The sequence below is a fragment of the Lepidochelys olivacea genome, assembly GCF_965140295.1.
Source record: "Lepidochelys olivacea isolate rLepOli2 genome assembly, chromosome: 6".
NCBI lineage: Eukaryota > Metazoa > Chordata > Testudines > Cheloniidae > Lepidochelys > Lepidochelys olivacea.
In genome coordinates, this window is record NC_140416.1 from 24,247,987 (window position 1) to 24,267,526 (window position 19,540).

At 44.1% G+C, this 19,540-nt stretch overlaps 1 protein-coding gene across 1 annotated transcript in view; it reads right to left on the reverse strand.

Annotated features, from left to right (window-relative positions):
* Positions 1–803: 803 nt before the first annotated feature.
* The window catches only part of PTPRJ (protein tyrosine phosphatase receptor type J), a 137,382-nt gene continuing 118,645 nt past the window's right edge, over positions 804–19,540 (reverse strand). The window contains exons 15-23 of the mRNA XM_084630226.1: positions 18,438–18,479; positions 17,395–17,482; positions 15,115–15,205; positions 13,274–13,347; positions 13,004–13,138; positions 10,586–10,705; positions 9,672–9,832; positions 8,999–9,134; positions 804–2,163 (exon numbers count right to left, since the gene is read on the reverse strand). Of these exons, the coding sequence (XP_084486352.1) occupies positions 2,005–2,163; positions 8,999–9,134; positions 9,672–9,832; positions 10,586–10,705; positions 13,004–13,138; positions 13,274–13,347; positions 15,115–15,205; positions 17,395–17,482; positions 18,438–18,479 (1,006 nt within the window). The 3' untranslated portion in view covers positions 804–2,004. The remainder of the gene's footprint in view (positions 2,164–8,998; positions 9,135–9,671; positions 9,833–10,585; positions 10,706–13,003; positions 13,139–13,273; positions 13,348–15,114; positions 15,206–17,394; positions 17,483–18,437; positions 18,480–19,540) is intronic.

Sequence of the window (19,540 nt, forward strand, 5' to 3'; positions counted from 1 at the left end):
ATGAAAAACGAACAAAAAGAATTCCCACCAATGTAGAGGGGCAGGCCCTTCTCTCTAGTGAAGCCTTCGGGATTTTTTTGGGGGGTTGGTCTGTGCTGCCAAGCTAAGTGAAGAAGTTGCTGCATTTGCATTTGGTTGAGATCTAATGACACCTTAGAAAGGATGCAGGGTAAAAAAAAAAAAAAATCCCTATTGCAATTTCCATTTGAGAAGGAGTCTGGTGAGATGGTTTGATTGATTTTAAGTATTTCAGATAAGAAGAAGAAAAAATAAAATAAACACAACAAATGGCTATTATGAGTCCACGGTCAAACTGGTGTGGGTCTCCCTCCAGTTTTGCTTAAATGACACACTTCCATTACCGAATAAGAATGACTGTTGTCAGTACTTAAATTCACAGATGGCCGGATGCCTGGGATTTTTCATTCAACAGTGGATTCTACAGGGCAGCCAGCTACCCATTGTAGTGCCACAATAATTTCCAAAATTTGCAGCAGTTTTTGCCACCTTTGTCATACAAACTGGCCTTCAAATGCTGTAGAACCCCAGGTACTCTGGCTATTAAACCTTCATAAGACTTTAAAAGCTATTTTATGGATGTTCCTGAACTTCATACTTTACAATGCAACCAGTGCACTGATCCAAAGAAGAAAAACAAAACACCCAGTACCCCTTAAAAATAACAAATAAGTCCTTCATTGGTAATGCCTTCATAAGTTTAACATTAATGTACCAGTAAAATAAATCCAAATTAGTCCTTGACATGTAATATGAATATCTAGATTTTTTTTAAAAAAAGGATCAGTTAAAATAGCAGCAGCAGCATGTTGGAAACAATTATAAAACAGTTAAATTATATTTTTGAGATGCACCAAGATAAAACACACATCTCAGTTTTGACAGGCTACAACAACAGATTCTAGTAATTGATATATACAGTAGATATTTGTGCATTTACTTTTGCTAAATAGAATAAAGCCAGTGAACCTGTTTGGGAGCACTTTGACATGTGAATTCTCAGTCTGAAATTTTCACAGATTTATATATTTAGGGGAAAAAAATTAAAAAAGAGACAACCTGAGTAAAGCTCTCTTTAAGTAGAGCAATCATTATTCAATAATCACATATTGCACCTTTAAATAAATCCTTATAAACTCTATAAAACAGAAATATCAGCCAGAAATGGGAGGAGTTGTTTACCCTCTCCCAACTCTCTCTCTCTCCCTCTCTCTCTCACACACACACACACACACTAAAGCTCAGAATGACATACAACCCTTACCCTCCTTTTGCTCTAGACTGAGGCACTGTGATATAAGGCCTCTCAAGGTTCTGATGGAATACAAAAAGGGGAAGATCACTACCAAAATCTAGGAGCGTCTCGCCAGCAATATTACTACAGTTAAAATCTATATTCTAATTACAAGTCTCAGTACAAAAATATAGGGCTCTGATTATTTTTGCCTACAGAGTAATAACCAGAAAAGGCACAATTTCCAAATATCAACATCCATTTGTAGAAGGTGTTTGTACTCCTTATAAATCAAAAGGAGCACTAAGGACAAATCACAATGAAGCATATATCCATCAACTAAGTAACCAGGTACAGTAGATAAAATATGTTCCTGACTTTTATAAAATATATTCCACAGCCCACAAGCCAGGTATCTGGATATGAAATCATACAAAATTGTAATTAAAAAAGAGCCTTTGTAATTTGTTATTTTTAATATTTACTTCACTGTTTGTACTGCAAATGTTGTTTCGCCTACGAGTATTGTGAAATTCCCAAGATAAAGCAATTTCCTCCTTTAACTTACAGCTTCTTTTTATACTAACCCACAACTCCAAATGACATTTTTACACAGGCATCTTCAAATTAGATATACAAGACTGAAAAAATAATAAAAGACGCTGTACACACAAATGTACAACAACAGTGCATTTTGTTTTCCTTTGTGCAGGACAGTAATGGCCTCCAAGTGACATTTCTTCCCTCTCTGATTATGTGTGGTAGCCATTTGCCTTCTCAAAACCCGGTGTTGGTCCAAAATTTTCATAGATTGCCATTGCTGTTGTGTTTTGGTAGATAAGGTCTGATTTTTTGTTTCTTTGGGATTTAATAATGTCCAAAACACACTGGTTTAGGAAGACATACTGGTCCTAATGAAAAAAAGAAAAAATAATGAAGGGCATTATAGATTGTAGCAAATACATCATTGTGAGGGTAATTATGTTCATGGCTATACAATGTGCTTTTCAGACACGGGCAAGATGCACTGTGGCACCGAATATTCCTGCAGATCATGTATAAGTAACAGAAAACAGTTGCCCCAAAAATCCACAGCTCGTTGTGATGAAGGTAACATTTTTGATATGGCTAGAAGCAGAAATATACTCTGAAAGGATTTTACTTCCCCCAAATGTAGGCCCCAATTCTGCAACTGACTCTGTATGGAAAAGTCCATGGCATCTGTAGGGAATCTTAGTGACTTCAACATAGTCCACACATTTGGAATCAGTAGGACCATCAGGTCCTTAATGAAGGCCTCACAATCCAGAAAAGAGGGGTTCATATCCTTTGAAGGAGATTAGAACAAGGGACAGCCGATACACATATCCTTTGCGAAGCAAAGCTGGGGGTAGGAGGCATTTTTTCCTGCATGGATTTAGGCTATGCCAAAGTTCTTATGGCCTCTCACAAAGCCCATGGTGGGGCTTAAACAAACTAATGCTAATGGCAGAAGCAAATGCATACAGAAAATTATTTCAGAAGTCATATTTCCACCTGAAAAGGTCATAGCTACTATTTTTGCAAGTAATACCTAAGAATTGCTATGGTTATTTGACAATACTGTGTGTGTCATTCAATTAATCATTCTATTGATGGTCAATGCCCCCGGGGGCGTGGGGTGTCTTTTCTGCTTGTTACAGCAGCAGCAAAGCAGAAATTGAACATAAAGAGGCAGGAGTGTGTAGAGAGAAAAAAAGGGAAGAGGACAGGAGTGGTAGACCCAAGACTCTTCTAAATATAAATCACAGACTAACAACCTCCCCCCTTGTGAAACTGAAAACATGCTATATAATTTTAAGTAATCTGACAGAGAACTCTTTAGTTGGTTTTAAAAAAAATCAAGTTGACAGTGGTCTTTTAACTGTTTGCTCCTTTAAAAAGCGACCCCATCAAGCTTAATCTATTCAAAGTAAAAAAAGTTCCTGTCATGATGTGGGTGCAGATGGGAGCAAGGAGCTGAGAGAGACACATGTACCAGCAGAGGGAAGTGTTTTATTGGAGGTAACTCAAAGGGACACAGGTAGTCAGCACCATTTCCAGGTGGAGTGAGGCCCTCCAGATTAACTCCTTAAGTGCCTGCCAGTACAGTTTCAGATACCATAGCTGTCCCAGAGTCGCCCTGCCAATTTTTGTAGTTTCTTATATTCCTATTTTCCTGGTTATTTTAAACATTTTACTCCCCTTTGTTGCTATATGAAAGACCTACACAAACCACATGGAATATTCAGCCTGGAGAAGCAGTGAAACTGACTATACAGACAGTGCTGCCAAACCCACAAAATAAACAAACTGATAAATAGATGCTGCGGCACACTTGTAATTCTGAGAGAGCCTCTCGATCCCAAGTGCAGTGGCAGTGACTACATGGCAGCCCAAATACCTCCCCCTTGCCCAAGGAGCAGAGTCTGTGCCCTGGTCTACACTAGGACTTTAGGTCGAATTTAGCAGCGTTAAATCGATGTAAACCTGCACCCGTCCACACGATGAAGCCCTTTATTTCGACTTAAAGGGCTCTTAAAATCTATTTCCTTACTCCACCCCTGACAAGTGGATTAGCGCTTAAATCGGCCTTGCCGGCTCGAATTTGGGGTACTGTGGACACAATTCGACGGTATTGGCCTCCGGGAGCTAACCCAGAGTGCTCCATTGTGACTGCTCTGGACAGCGCTCTCAACTCAGATGCACTGGCCAGGTAGACAGGAAAAGAACCGCGAACTTTTGAATCTCATTTCCTGTTTGGCCAGCGTGGCAAGCTGCAGGTGACCATGCAGAGCTCATTAGCAGAGGTGACCATGATGGAGTCCCAGAATTGCAAAAGAGGTCCAGCATGGACCGAACGGGAAGTATGGGATCTGATCGCTGTTTGGGGAGAGGAATCCGTGCTATCAGAACTCCGTTCCAGTTTTCGAAATGCAAAAACCTTTGTCAAAATCTCCCAGGGCTTGAAGGACAGAGGCCATAACAGGGACCCGAAGCAGTGCCGCGTGAAACTGAAGGAGCTGAGGCAAGCCGACCAGAAAACCAGAGAGGCGAACGGCCGCACCGGGTCAGAGCCCCAAACATGCCGCTTCTATGATGAGCTGCGTGCCATTTTAGGGGGTTCAGCCACCACTACCCCAGCTGTGTTGTTTGACTCCTTCAATGGAGATGGAGGCAACATGGAAGCAGGTTTTGGGGATGAAGAAGAAGATGATGATGATGATGAGGTTGTAGATAGCTCACAGCAAGCAAGCGGAGAAACCGGTTTTCCCGACAGCCAAGAACTGTTTCTCACCCTGGACCTGGAGCCAGTACCCCCCGAACCCACCCAAGGCTGCCTCCTGGACCCAGCAGGCGGAGAAGGGACCTCTGGTGAGTGTACCTTTTAAAATACTATACATGGTTTAAAAGCAAGCATGTGAAAGGATTACTTTGCCCTGGCATTAGCAGCTCTCCTGGATGTACTCCCAAAGCCTTTGCAAAAGGTTTCTGGGGAGGGCAGCCTTATTGTGTCCTTCATGGTAGGACACTTTACCATTCCAGGCCAGTAACACGTACTCGGGAATCATTGTACAACAAAGCATTGCAGTGTATGTTTGCTGGCGTTCAAACAACATCCGTTCTTTATCTCTCTGTGTTATCCTCAGGAGAGTGAGATATAATTCATGGTCACCTGGTTGAAATAGAGTGCTTTTCTTCAGGGGACACTCAGAGGAGCCTGTTCCTGCTGGGCTGTTTGCCTGTGGCTAAACAGAAATGTTCCCCGCTGTTAGCCACAGGGAGGGGGGAGGGTTGAGGGGGTAGCCACGTGGTAGGGGGAGGCAAAATGCTACCTTGTAACGAAAGCACATGTGCTATGTATGTAATGTTAACAGCAAGGTTTACCCTGAAAGAGTGTAGCCACTGTTTTATAAAATGTGTCTTTTTAAATACCGCTGTCCCTTTTTTTTTCTCCACCAGCTGCATGTGTTTCAATGATCACAGGATCTTCTCCTTCCCAGAGGCTAGTGAAGATTAGAAAGAAAAAAAAACGCACTCGAGATGAAATGTTCTCCGAGCTCATGCTGTCCTCCCACACTGACAGAGCGCAGACGAATGCGTGGAGGCAAATAATGTCAGAGTGCAGGAAAGCACAAAATGACCAGGAGGAGAGGTGGCGGGCTGAAGAGAGGGCTGAAGCTCAAATGTGGCAGCAGCGTGATGAGAGGAGGCAGGATTCAATGCTGAGGCTGCTGGAGGACCAAACCAGTATGCCCCAGTGTATGGTTGAGCTGCAGCAAAGGCAGCTGGAGCACAGACTGCCACTACAGCCCCTGTGTAACCAACCACCCTCCTCCCCAAGTTCCATAGCCTCCACACCCAGACGCCGAAGAACGCAGTAGGGGGGCCACCGGCCAATGAGCCACTCCGCCACAGAGGATTGCCCCAAAAAAAAGAAGGCTGGCATTCAATACATTTTAAAGTTGTAAACTTTTAAAGTGCTGTGTGGCATTTTCCTTCCCTCCTCCACCACCCCTCCTGGGCTACCTTGGTAGTCATCCCCCTATTTGTGTGATGAATGAATAAAGAATGCATGAATGTGAAGCAACAATGACTTTATTGCCTCTGCAAGCAGTGATCGAAGGGAGGAAGGGAGGGTGGTTAGCTTACAGGGAAGTAGAGTGAACCAAGGGGTGGGGGGTTTCATCAAGGAGAAACAAACAGAACTTTCACACCGTAGCCTGGCCAGTCATGAAACTGGTTTTCAAAGCTTCTCTGATGCGTACCGCGCCCTCCTGTGCTCTTCTAACCGCCCTGGTGTCTGGCTGCGCGTAACCAGCAGCCAGGCGATTTGCCTCAACCTCCCACCCCGCCATAAACATCTCCCCCTTACTCTCACAGATATTGTGGAGCACACAGCAAGCAGTAATAATATTGGTTTCGCTGAGGTCTAAGCGAGTCAGTAAACTGCGCCAGCGCGCCTTTAAACGTCCAAATGCACATTCTACCACCATTCTGCACTTGCTCAGCCTGTAGTTGAACAGCTCCTGACTACTGTCCAGGCTGCCTGTGTACGGCTTCATGAGCCATGGCATTAAGGGGTAGGCTGGGTCCCCAAGGATACATATAGGCATTTCAACATCCCCAACAGTTATTTTCTGGTCTGGGAATAAAGTCCCTTCCTGCAGCTTTTGAAACAGACCAGAGTTCCTGAAGATGTGAGCGTCATGTACCTTTCCCGGCCATCCCACGTTGATGTTGGTGAAACGTCCCTTGTGATCCACCAGAGCTTGCAGCACTATTGAAAACTACCCCTTGAGGTTTATGTACTCGGCGGCTTGGTGCTCCGGTGCCAAGATAGGGATATGGGTTCCATCTATGGCCCCACCACAGTTAGGGAATCCCATTGCAGCAAAGCCATCCACTATGACCTGCACATTTCCCAGGGTCACTACCCTTGATATCAGCAGATCTTTGATTGCGTGGGCTACTTGCATCACAGCAGCCCCAACAGTAGATTTGCCCACTCCAAATTGATTCCCAACTGACCGGTAGCTGTCCGGCATTGCAAGCTTCCCCAGGGCTATCGCCACTCGCTTCTCAACTGTGAGGGCTGCTCTCATCTTGGTATTCATGCACTTCAGGGCAGGGGAAAGCAAGTCACAAAGTTCCATGAAAGTGCCCTTACGCATGCGAAAGTTTTGCAGCCACTGGGAATCGTCCCAGACCTGCAACACTATGCAGTCCCACCAGTCTGTGCTTGTTTCCCGAGCCCAGAATCGGCGTTCCACAGCATGAACCTGCCCCATTAGCACCATGATGCATGCATTGGCAGGGCCCATGCTTTCAGAGAAATCTGTGTCCATGTCCTGATCACTCACGTGACCACGCTGATGTCGCTTCCTCGCCCGGTATCGCTTTGCCAGGTTCTGGTGCTGCATATACTGCTGGATAATGCGTGTGGTGTTTAATGTGCTCCTAATTGCCAAAGTGAGCTGAGCGGCCTCCATGCTTGCCTTGGTATGGCGTCCGCACAGAAAAAAGGCGCGGAATGATTGTCTGCCGTTGCTCTGATGGAGGGAGGGGCGACTGACGACATGGCTTACAGGGTTGGCTTCAGGGAGCTAAAATCAACAAAGGGGGGGTCTTTACATCAAGGAGTATTTCAGGCAGGACTTCACGGAGGGTTCCAATAAGAAATGGTGCACCTAAGTTATTGTTCTTATTGGAACAAGGAGGTTAGTCTGGTCTCTGATTGATACAAGGCTAGATTTACCTCGCTGCACCTTCCCTGTGAGTGACTGCAGTGTGACCTAGAGGAATGAGTCCCCTGGACGGGGGAGGAGGCAAATGAGTACAAAAAAAATCTGGTCTATTTCTTGTTTTGATGCACTCCATCTATCTTTTACATCTTTGGCTGGCAGCAGACGGTGCAGAAGGACTGCATGCCATCCACATCTCATGGCTGCTCGGCAGAAGATGGTGCAATAGGACTGCTAACAGTCCGTATCGCCTGCCTGCTCACCATAAGACGGTTCAATAGGACTGACTGCAGGACTAAAGAGAATGACTTGGTCAAGTCACTCCAAATTTAGTCCCTGCGCCCATGTCTGCCCAGGCGCTCCCAGCCGACGTGGCCAGGAGCACCTCGGACATGACGATGACGGCTACCAGTCGTACTGTACCGTCTGCTGCCACAAGGCAAGGGGTTGCTGCTACTGTGTAGCAATGCAGTACCGCGTCTGCCAGCACCCAGGAGACATACGGTGACGGTTACCTGAGCGGGCTCCACGCTTTCCGTGGTATGGCGTCTACACAGGTAACTCAGGAAAAAAGGCGTGAAACGATTGTCTGCCCTTGCTTTCACGGAGGGAGGGAGGGAACGGGGGCCTGACGATATGTACCCAGAACCACCCGCGACAATGTTTTAGCCCCATCAGGCATTGGGATCTCAACCCAGAATTCCAATGGGCAGCGGAGACTGCGGGAACTGTGGGATAGCTACCCACAGTGCAACGCTCCGGAAGTCGACTCTAGCCTCGGTACTGTGGAAGCACTCCGCCGAGTTAATGCACTTAATGCACTTAGAGCATTTTCTGTGGGGACACACACACTCGAATATATAAAACCGATTTCTAAAAAAACGACTTCTATAAATTCAACCTTATTCCGTAGTGTAGACATACCCTGTGATGTCACCATCTTTCACTTCAGACCTGTGCAAGAGAAGGGGGGAGTATGTGCAGAGTTCCCTGTCCCCACAGAGATGGAGCTAGATCTCCCTGCTTGACAGTCAACTATAGAGAACTTTAAAGGAGTAACACAGGCCCAACAGCAGTGCTCCAAAATGGTGCTGCCAGCTGGAATAATTTCCCCCTCAGCTCCCTCAGGCTCCCCCAGCTCACTGCAGGGAATCACTTTTCTCCCAACTCCCCATCCCCTTTGTGGCAGCTCTATGGGTTTTACTATGGTCCATGGCTGCAACTGCTTTCACTGGGAAGAGATAGGGCAGGATGTGTGGAAAGCTGATGATCGCAGGGGACTCTGTACCCCTTTAGCGTTTCCATGGGTCCCCGCTGGGCACTCCTTTGTTGAGCTGACAAAAACAGAATTTTGAAATGTTGGGTAAGAACAGGAGAAAGCCTCTGGAGTGGAACATATTTCTGAGCTGTCTATTTACGCTGCCTTTCTTGAGCTATTATGCAGTGATCTTCAGGCACGTTAAATGGAAGAGATTAGCCTTACCTCTGTTTGCACCATTAAAGGTCGATGCATTCGAAGATCATATACTACTCCATACACATCACTGGTGTTCTCCATTTCTATTTGCTGGATCAGTCGGTCAATTGCAATAAAAGTACCTGTCCTGCCAACACCAGCACTGCAGTAAAATGACTATGCGTTAGACAGAAGCATGACGGCCTTTCACCTATTATTTTCTCTTAATTATAGACAACCCAGGGCCTGATGCAAAGCCTTTGAAATTATTAGGAAGATTTCCACGGACTTCAGTGGGCATTGGGATCAAGGCCCTTACAGTCTGTAGGAGTTCTTATTACCATTGTCAGTAGGGCTGCATGATTCCTTCTGGGCTCGCAAAAACCATAAAAATTATACATAAAGTGCTTTATAAGGCAATTTTTGGTGCTGAATTTTCCAGTCAATGAGAGACCCCCAAAAGGACTACAGCAACAAAACCCCTTAATGAACTGTTTACTGTAGGGTAATGCATTTTGGCATCCACACTGTTTTATTGCATTTCTCAGGTGTACAGCAAAGGGCCCTTTCATATAACTTGGCAGGATGGACAATACACATACATAAATAGTAAAGGTGTTGAGCTTTTTCTACTGCTTGAAAAGAAACACTTTAATATTAAACGTGCTCTTAAAAGGAAGCCAGTGTGGAATTACTGTACCTGCAGTGCACCAGAGTAGGAGAATCTGGGGGATTGTGGCTCATGTTTTCCTGTACCAGATGTCTAAAGTTAATAAGAAGGTCTGTTGTCTCTGGAACACCATGGTCAGGCCAGGAAGTGAAATGGAACTGGCGTACAGAGTGGATTTCAGTTGCATTATTCTAAAAGAACATACACTGAAAGATGAGAAATTAGGCCTCAAAAGAACATCACAAAACAATTATGGTAGGAAAATATTGTGGCTAGTTCAGCATTATTACAGGTGCCTCCTGTGAACTGTACACTACTTTCAGGATGCATTATTCAATTGTCTCTTTATGGCTAAGGACACCCTTCGCCCAGATAAACGACTGAAATTCTTCTCTTTTGCCTTTGCCTTTATACTGTGGTCTCTTTAGTGTGTGAGTACGGCCTCCTCATGTCAGCATGGGTTGCAGGATCACAGCATGGGCTCTGCACCACTGCTGCTGGTGAGCCCATAATGTGACTGGATCCTGTAGACAAATTTTCATGCAGAGATCCCTTAATCGTCAATGAGGTCCCACACTGGTAATTCATTAGCAGGCCCATCAGAGGGTTCTATAATAGAGCACTGAAAGGTCAAATTATGGGTCCAATCAGCAGATGCACATTCAGTCCCTGACTCCCACATGAGGCCGATTGCTGATACACAGCATGAAACACCTTAATCAGATCTTAGGCAGGAAGGAGACTAGAGCAATCATGTCCCAAATTAAAACAAGCTGTACAATATTTTTCCTTTAGCTAAGTTTTACTTTTGTTGTGAAGTCTGCAGCAGTGATTGCTTTCCCCATTCTGATTTGACTTGGATGGTGAAGTTTCTCTTTCCAGAGATGCAGTAGATATATTTCTACAAACACATTAGAGTCTTATACACCCAATGAATTACTCACGTCTTCCACTGTGAAGTCTCTTATTGTCCATTCTGGAAGGACATCCTCTGAGACTAATGTTACAGTAATGTCATCGTAATAGTTGGATCCTTTGTCTGGCCAATATTCCTCACATTTTGTCTAAAAAGAAAGCGATAATGTTAGCTATACTGTACAACAGTAACAGAGGAGATTTTTATGGAGTGCAAAGAAAAAGCAAGGCAGAGGAAAAGCAATGCAAGGATAAATTGCGTATTTTCCCCTTTTAGTCCTAAATTACAGTCCATCCTAGACTTGAGGACATTCAATAGATAGTTGTAAACCATAATAATCATGATTAGCTTTTGGGAAATTAAGCAGCAAACAAGGTAATATAATTTACTCACTTATAAAAGATTCTAGATGACAATAAGCTTAAAGCAATACAAAACACAATTCCATTCCTGATTTTCATTGCTTACTTATGCTTTAGCGTCATGAGGTATACAATTTTTCTGTGGTATGGACACAATGGGTTACAATGATCATTAATGTAACTTTATTGCCCTGCCCAGACACCCTTCTCTGGGGCTGCCAGCCACACTCGTTACTCCCCTTGTGATCTTCAATGCCTGCAGCTGATCTATGGCTGCCTCCTGTACAAACATACTGGGAATTAGCAGGGTTGGCGAGAGAAGGAGAAAGCTTGCTCCATCTTCCCCTCCGAGCGCATCCTGTGCCAAAGCAGTTATAATTTGGCCACATGTATGTCATCTGTTAGATATCGATGGCCTGATTCCAAGGGTTCAGAGCACTCACAGCTCCCACTGAAGTCAACAGGAGTCACGGATGCTCAGAACTCCTGATGGTGTGGCTGATGTGATTAGGTCCTCGCTTACAGACAGGCCCCCAACCTGAACCAAATACTCACCAGCAACTACACACCACACAACAAAAACACCAACCCAGGAATCAAACCCTGCAACAAACCCCGGTGCCAACTCTGTCCACATAGCTTTTCAAGGGACACCGTCATAGGACCTAACCACATCAGCCACACCATCGGGGCTCGTTCACCTGCACATCTACCACTCTGATATATGCCATCATGTGCCAGCAATGCCCCTCTGCCATGTACATTTGTCAGACTGGACAGTCTCTACGAAAAGAATAAATGGACACAAATCTGACATCAGGAATCATAAGATTCAAAAACCAGTAGGAGAACACTTCAATCTCTCTGGTCACTCAATAACAGACCTAAAAGTGGCAATTCTTCAACAAAAAAACTTCAAAAACAGACTCCAACGTGAAGCTGCAGAACTAGAATTAATTTGCAAACTGGATACCATCAGATTAGGCCTGAATAAAAACTGGGAGTGGTTGGGTCATTACAAAACCTAAACTTAATTTCCCCAATACTAATTTCTCCCTACTGTTACTCACACCTTCTTGTCAACTGTCTGTAATGGGCCTCTCTCATTACCACTTCAAAAGTTATTTTTCCTCCCTTGGCATCCTGCTGTTAATTGATTTATCTTGTTAGACTGACCTCATACCTGGTAAGGCAACCCCCATCCTTTCATGTATTTATACCTGCTCCTATATTTTCCTCTTCATGCATCTGATGAAGTGGGTTCTAGCACACGAAAGCTTACACCCAAATAAATTTGTTAGTCTCTAAGGTGCCACAAGGACTCCTCATTGTTTTTGAGATTAGCTAGGTAGTCAGATTAACTTTTTTTTCCTTTCATTTTTACAAAAGACTTGGCTCCTGCTCTCACTGCAATCACTGAGAGTTTTGCCACTGACTTCAGTGGAAGCATATCAGGCCCAAATGGAAAGTTAATACATTTAAACATGTACGGTGAAAGAGGTACAAAACAGTTGACACAAAAAATACAAATGAAGCAAAGTTAAGGTTGCTTGTGTAGCTTCAGCTCTGGCATTTTCTGTCTGAAGTGGTTAGCCGAGCACCCAGAACGTTCTCAAGAAGGGGATAAAATTGCTTTACACTTTGCTGTCTAAGACACAATTGAACCACAATCCCGTGTTCAAAACCACGAGTGAATCCAATTGGAGGACTGGGGGTGTATTTTCTAGCATTTTTGATGCTTCTGCATTTCTTTTTTTTTGCAGTATTGATTGGATTTGTTGGTTCATCTAGTCAAGTATCTTGTTTCCAGCAGGGGCCATTACCAGATGCTTCAGAAGAAGGCTAAAGAGTTCACACTATACCTAAACCAATTGAACAATGCTGAACTCCCCTCCTCTCCCCCACAAAAAGTAATGAGAACATGAAAGTACATGAAATAAATTTCATGCATGTTCTATAATTTTTAAAGACTTTGGAGTCCCAGGATAAACAGGTGCTATATAAACATAATGGTGTTATTTTTTTACTACTTAGAGTTAGCCGATTGCATCTCAAAGGAAAATGTAGTTTTAACAAAAACGTACCCTGCCTTGTTCAACACATTTTGTCAACATAACAATAGCATAGATATTTTTTTCCCAAATCATGCGCCAGAAGTCTTGCACAGTGTTGGGTAAGGGGCCTTGTGCAGCAATAAATTCTTTCTTGGAGTTGTATCCCTAAAATAAAAATAAAACCACATAACTATTTTTAATGATCAGATAAGAACAAAATTTTTAAAGCTTCATATAACTTAATAAGTCTGTCACAAAACAGACCCAATTTTTAATTTTAAATGATTTTAGTAGACTTACAGGCATATAGTTTGCATTAATATAATCATCAGTTGGATGGGTTTGGATCGAAAGTTTAACACGGGAAATGTCATCTGCAAACAAAAAAGTGATTGTTAGGATTTTAAACGTTTTGCAAAATACTATGTATGTTTAAAACAGGAGCCCTGAATAAAGGCTTCAAAATCAATATGCATTTTTAAAATTAGAATATATGTTACTATAGGAATCAGAAATAGGAAAGTTTTATAATCTAGAATAGATTTAGTGAATGATGTCTATAAAAGATAAGTGTTCAGCAAAATAAAATTGATTTTCAGAATATTGAGCAAACTCATTATTTTTAATATGGACTATACAGTATGTGTGCATGTGCATAACAGAGGCAGTTTTCGAATGCCATACAATTTAAAGCACAGAAGAATGAACATGTAGGGGGTGATAAAGTATAAGCTATTTCATTAGGAGACAGTAGTATACATATATACCAATTTAGAATAAAATACATAGATAGCATTGTAAGATTTCAACAAGTATGAAATAAATAGAATAAATCTAGGGTTTATAGGGCACAGTGCTCAAATGACATCAACAATACAGAACATGAAATTTAGTGTCCTTTAATTTACACCCACAAGTATATAAATGCTTTCTCCCAGGTCTGTCCCTACCAATTATGGTGCCCTACGCATCCGGAGCACCAGCTCCCCTGACCCCCCGCAGAGAGTCTGGGCTGCACTCAAGGCCTGAAGAGCCGGGAGGCAGAAGCTGGAGGGGGCCGCTTTGGAGGGCCCCACAGGCCCAGAGCGGCCTGGGAGATTAGCAGGGGGCCTGGCGCCAGCAGCAAGAAGCGGAACGACTCGGCCCCAGCCCGTTCTGCCCCCCCCGTCCCCGCACCGAGTCGCTCAGATGGCGGGGTTGGGGAAAGGACCACCCCCCGCACGAACTGGGTAGCGGGAAGCGGAGCAACCCGACCCCAGCCCACTCCACTTCCCCCGTCTCAGCCCCAGCCGTGTTGCTTGAGTGGGGGTGGGGGGTTGGGGAAAGGACCATCCCCCGCACTCACTGGCAACGGGAAGTGGAGTGACGCAGCTGGGAACTGGCAGAGGAGCGAAGTGGGCTGGGGCCAGGTTTCTCTACTTCCCGCCGCTGCCAGTGAGTGTGGAGTCGGCCTGACCCCTGCTGCCAGTGCAGGCCCCCTGCTAATCCTCCAGGCTGCGTCCATTGCTGGGAGAAGAGGTGGAATGGGGGCGGGCCGGGGGCGGAGCAGGGGGGAAGACTAAGAGGTGGGGCAGAGGGAGTTGTCCCGGGCCCTACACCCCCTTAGGAATGGCCCTGCCCCTTGCTTTCTCCCATGCTGCCCCTCATTCTTGGGAGGAGCTCCCCGTAAATATCCGCAAAGCCACCTCATTATCCTCCTTCAAATCCCCCTTTGCTGCGATGCCAACAAACAACTTGACAGCAGTTAGGCTGCTGGTGTGCAGAGACCACTGCCTGCCATGCTGACCACCGTTGTCTCATTGTTTCCTTACACTCCCCTGACTGTCTATAGCCATCTGTTGTCTCAAGTCTTACCCTTCAGATTGTAAGCTTGTTGGGTAGAGCTTCATCATGGATGAACCATCAAAATGGACACACGAGATGTGTGTTGGTGGAAAGCTGTTTACGTTTTGTTATTGTTGTGGCTTATGGAAATCTAAACAATGGGTATCACAGGTTTATTTATTTTGAAACTCACATCAGTGTCCATCCTGGAAGCACGTGAGCAACTTCTATTGTTGAAAACCTTCAGTTACAAAACTAACCCAACCCAAAGCTTTCAACCAGAAACACAACATGCAAAAACAAAAGAAGTGACTTACATGGCAAGACATTATTGTACCTATTTTTTCCTCTGTTCTCAGTAAGTTCAGCTGCAAATTTAGGCTGATGAATGCCCACTGACCTCAGTTCCTACAGCAAAATAAAGAATTTTTTTTAGTGATGACACTAGTTTAAAGACAGGGCAGAGCCAATCATTGGGATATGCCAACAGTGCTAACACACATGATGTCCCTACAGCAGTGGAAGAATTAGGCCTTGGAGAAATGGTAATAAAATGAACTCTTCTTTTTTAAAATGGAGTGCAAAAGAGAGAGCAGCAAACCTCATAGGGAGGAGAGGATGATTAATAAACATGTACGTCCCACAAATTGATTTTTGAACTTGCTCTAAAATATGCATGACTAACAGTGACTGCATGTTCGCTCAGGCCCTGAGTCAGCAGAGCACTTAAGTATATGCTCACCATTCAGCATGTATTTAAAGTCCCATTGGCTTTCTTGCATTTCTTTGCTGAATTGGGGTCATGAATATGAACTACAGCTGTCAGGCCATATGCTAATTGTGCAGGGTGAGGACCTGTGCACAGGAAGAGGACCTGATTTAGGAACAGGGAGTGGTGTGGAGCTGGTTTGGAGTCGAGACAAGGAGGAGGAAAGAAGGACGATGATGAAGAGGGCATTGAGGAAAGAGGGGCAGGGTGGAGTATATGGCAATAGAGGAGTTGTGGGAGGATACGTAACTTGAAAGGAAGGCAAGGCAGAGCTATCTAGTGCCCTATAAGTTAAAATAAGGAGTTTGAACTTGATATGGAAAGAGACAGGAAGCCAGTGAATGGCTTCAGGGAGGAGGGAAAAGTATTCTGTAGAATAGCAGACAATTGAGCTATTCAATACCTTTCTATAAGTGACTGCATGGACAAATGGCTTGTTTCCTGGTTTGGGGTTCTCTCTAGTTACCTTCAAGTTTACATACACTTTATAGAAAAATATTTATTGGATGTGAGGGAAACAATATTTAGCATCTGCACAGCAACTTACCGCTCTAAAGCCATTTAAGGTACCATAAACCCCAGTAAGGTAGCAATATCAGTATTATGCCCACCCACCCTTTTTGCAAATGGGGAGACAGATACAGAGTGGGTAAGCGGCTTTCCCAAGGCCACATGCTAACTCAAGTATTGCTACATACATGCCCCCAGACAGGTTTAGTGCCACAAAATCTGATATGTCTCTCTTACATTTCAAATAGAAGGCAGATAAGGTAATGGGTTGTTGCAGATGGGAATTCATTGTCAGGGATATGGTTCTGCCACAGTGGTCACCACCATCTCAGAACCATGAATTTTGCCATTTATATAGACCTTGCAGCTGTGCATTAACAGTTTGTTACTTCACTTTGATCAGCTGCCTCCTTCCCTACCCACCATTATCCCTTACAACCTGCCTTTTGACCCTTCCCCCTTGTAGATACCCCAGGCCTCAACCTCCTGATCCTCTCTGCCCCCAGCTTGCCCGATCCCCAACCCCATCTCTATCCCATCCTGCTTCAATCCCTGACCCCCTTTCTTGTCTCTCTCCCTAGTCTGTTGCTGGGACCTGATGCCCAACCTCAACACTTCACTGGCAGACCCCATGCTCCGATGCCTCACTCTAGAGAAGCCCCCTCATCTCAGCAGGAAGAATGGCATTGCCTGGTGCCCTGGCCGGCTGCTTGACAGCAATCAGTTCAAGCCTTCTGCATTCCATCCTGCCCACCCCTCCTCCAGCAATGAGCTGAAGAGAGAGACAGGAAAGGGAGCCAGGGAGCAGGTGAGCTGGGGAGAAAGGGGGCAGGGGGATTCAGGACTGGGGAACCTACAAGGGGTAAAGTAGGCAGAGAATAGGAGAACAGGGAACCTAGGGGATGAGAGGGGCAAAGACCTAACCATGCCCCTTCTAAGAGCTCTGCACTGGGGAGAAGAGTCTGCGGGTTGGGGGGGAGTCAGAGTAGAAGGGGGACAGGGTCCCCCATAATATGAGCGCTGATTAGCCAAGAGGACTAAATCAAAGCGAACTAAAACTGTGAATGCAGGGCAGTAGAATCCACAAGGTTGCAGTGCCCAGAGCATGGAATTATCTATTTTTTACCATGCCTGTGCCATGAATTATGAATAATTTTACTGTAAAAAAATCATATTCTTTGTATATGCCCAGTCTCTGACAGTGGTCACCTCTTTCTTTTTCCTCTAAACAATGCCTGGCTACTTCCCAAAGAGAAGCTATTTTTTCCCCCACTGTAAAAATACTTAACTGAACTCCATAACAATGGGTAATACATACTTCGTACTCTTCAGCAAATCCACAGTTCGAGTCAGCTTGCTGTTTCTTAAAGTAGGACTCAAAGCTTTCAACTTTAATTGTATTGGATCTAAAACAAACAAAGCCATTCATTTATTAGTATTTGCTATTAGCTAAATAAACCGTAAATTCAGTTAATAGCAGTCATTCATGTTTACAAAATGTGATTTACTTACTTCTTGGGTCTTGAGGAGGGGAAAAAAGAAAAAAAACATGATTAGACACAGCACAGTTATACTTTTACTATATTACTCTTACAAGCTTTATTTTACACTGCAGGACAACTAAACATATAGCACCAATGCTTTACTATGGCCATGGAGTTTCAATGCAATTTAGGAAAGAGGATGTGAAAAGGTGGCATTAAGTCACCTTTGAAAGTCCCTGACCCTGGATTGGTCATGTATTGGGTCAATCTCTTGGTATAACTTTGACTGACTGCCAATGGCCTCAAAGGCTGCTAGGAATCACTGGGATGGCCTGCTCTTACATGGTGTCCGAGCCATTTTATGCCAGCTTTGCACTACCTGAGGTTCCCCCTATACTGGGGTGACCCTCCCATATCCAGCTGTCCTGGCTTTAAGGCTATTTTGCACTGGTGGCTCAGCACAAAGTAGCCCTGTCACAGGGGAGAATTAAGGCTATAGTGGACAATCTTGCTTAGACACAGTGTGCAGACAGGTACTCTACACATTGCACTTTGTAATCTGGATTATTTTGTCATGCATAAGAATACAAGGCAAAGCCACCTAAAGGACATGGTCATCTAATTCCCATTAATTTTAACGGGAAGTGGGTGTTCAATTCCATTTGGCAACAGTGAAAGTCTCTACGTAATTATCTTTAGACTGCAGTAGGTTACGTTTGGTTCTCTGAATTCCATAAGGAAATAAAGTGTTCAAAGCTTTAATACCAGGAACTCTGCCGCAGAAAATTGTATAGTACACAATTATCAAAGTTCTGAACAAGTCTTGCCAATATTATGTAAACTCAGAAAATAGTGGCTGAAAGAATATTTAACTCACCTAATTGGGGAAAAGGGCAGCTCATTATTTTTTCCATCTTTCCTGTTGGGAAAGGGTGGGGTGGGAAGAGATTAGAAGAATTTATGCAAAACACAAATGAGATTCCTGGCAGAAGCTCTTTCTGTGCCTGTTTCATGATAGTTTTTCATATACCATCTGATCTTGTGCAAGAAGCCCTAACTGTGGCTCCCTTATGCCCTACACTTACAGTAACCAGTAAAATCATTAATAAGAAATATGATCATGAATGAACAATAGACAAGTGTTAGTCTGTTCTAATGGAGTTGAGCAACAGGAAACAGATCCAAGCCTTGTCTACATGGCAATCTTAGCCACTGGTGTTGCTGTACCAGTGCAGATCCCTGGTTTACATTGGTTCAGCTTTTCCCAGTTTGGAACCAGGGTCAACCGCATTAGTAAAAATCATGTTGCACTAATGCAAGCTGAGTCTACACTAAGAATATGCACCAGTGGCTAAAATCCCAATGTAGAAAACGCCTTAGAAATAGGACTCTAAATGCTGCATAATGATTTAAGAAGTCAGACATTTATCCAATGTGTTTACACCCTTGCTGTATGAATAAAAAGAATCTTCACAGCTTCAAAGAAAGCTGCTCTCCTGGATCTTCTACTTAGGAAGCAAGTGTTGGTCAAAAATGGAAGCTCGTGGGAAGGAACAGGAACCAAAACAAGAAGGCAAAGGAAAATCCAAAAAGGCTTCCCTATCTTTTAGTAGCCTTTTAGAATGTATGTTCTGCATTATTTGACTGGTAACATGAGAAGAAAAAGAGCCTTGATGGACTTCAGATTGTCTGGAAAAGACTCAGGAATTAGGGACACTCTCAGCACATCTCGGCTTTCTAGAGGAGCACAGCGTCTATGTATTTTCTCACAGACTTACCAGGACAACTTTTGAAAATTTGTCCATTAGATCTTTTCCGCTTAGCCTTGCCATTAGCTCCAGAAAGGAAATCTCAGACCACAAGTTGGGTTCCAGTGTGGCCAATCGAGAAAAAAAAAAAGCCTATATAAGATATCTTCATGGCTTGTCTACACAATCATCTAGTTTGCAGTAAGCTGGGATGTAAACCTACCCCGCACTA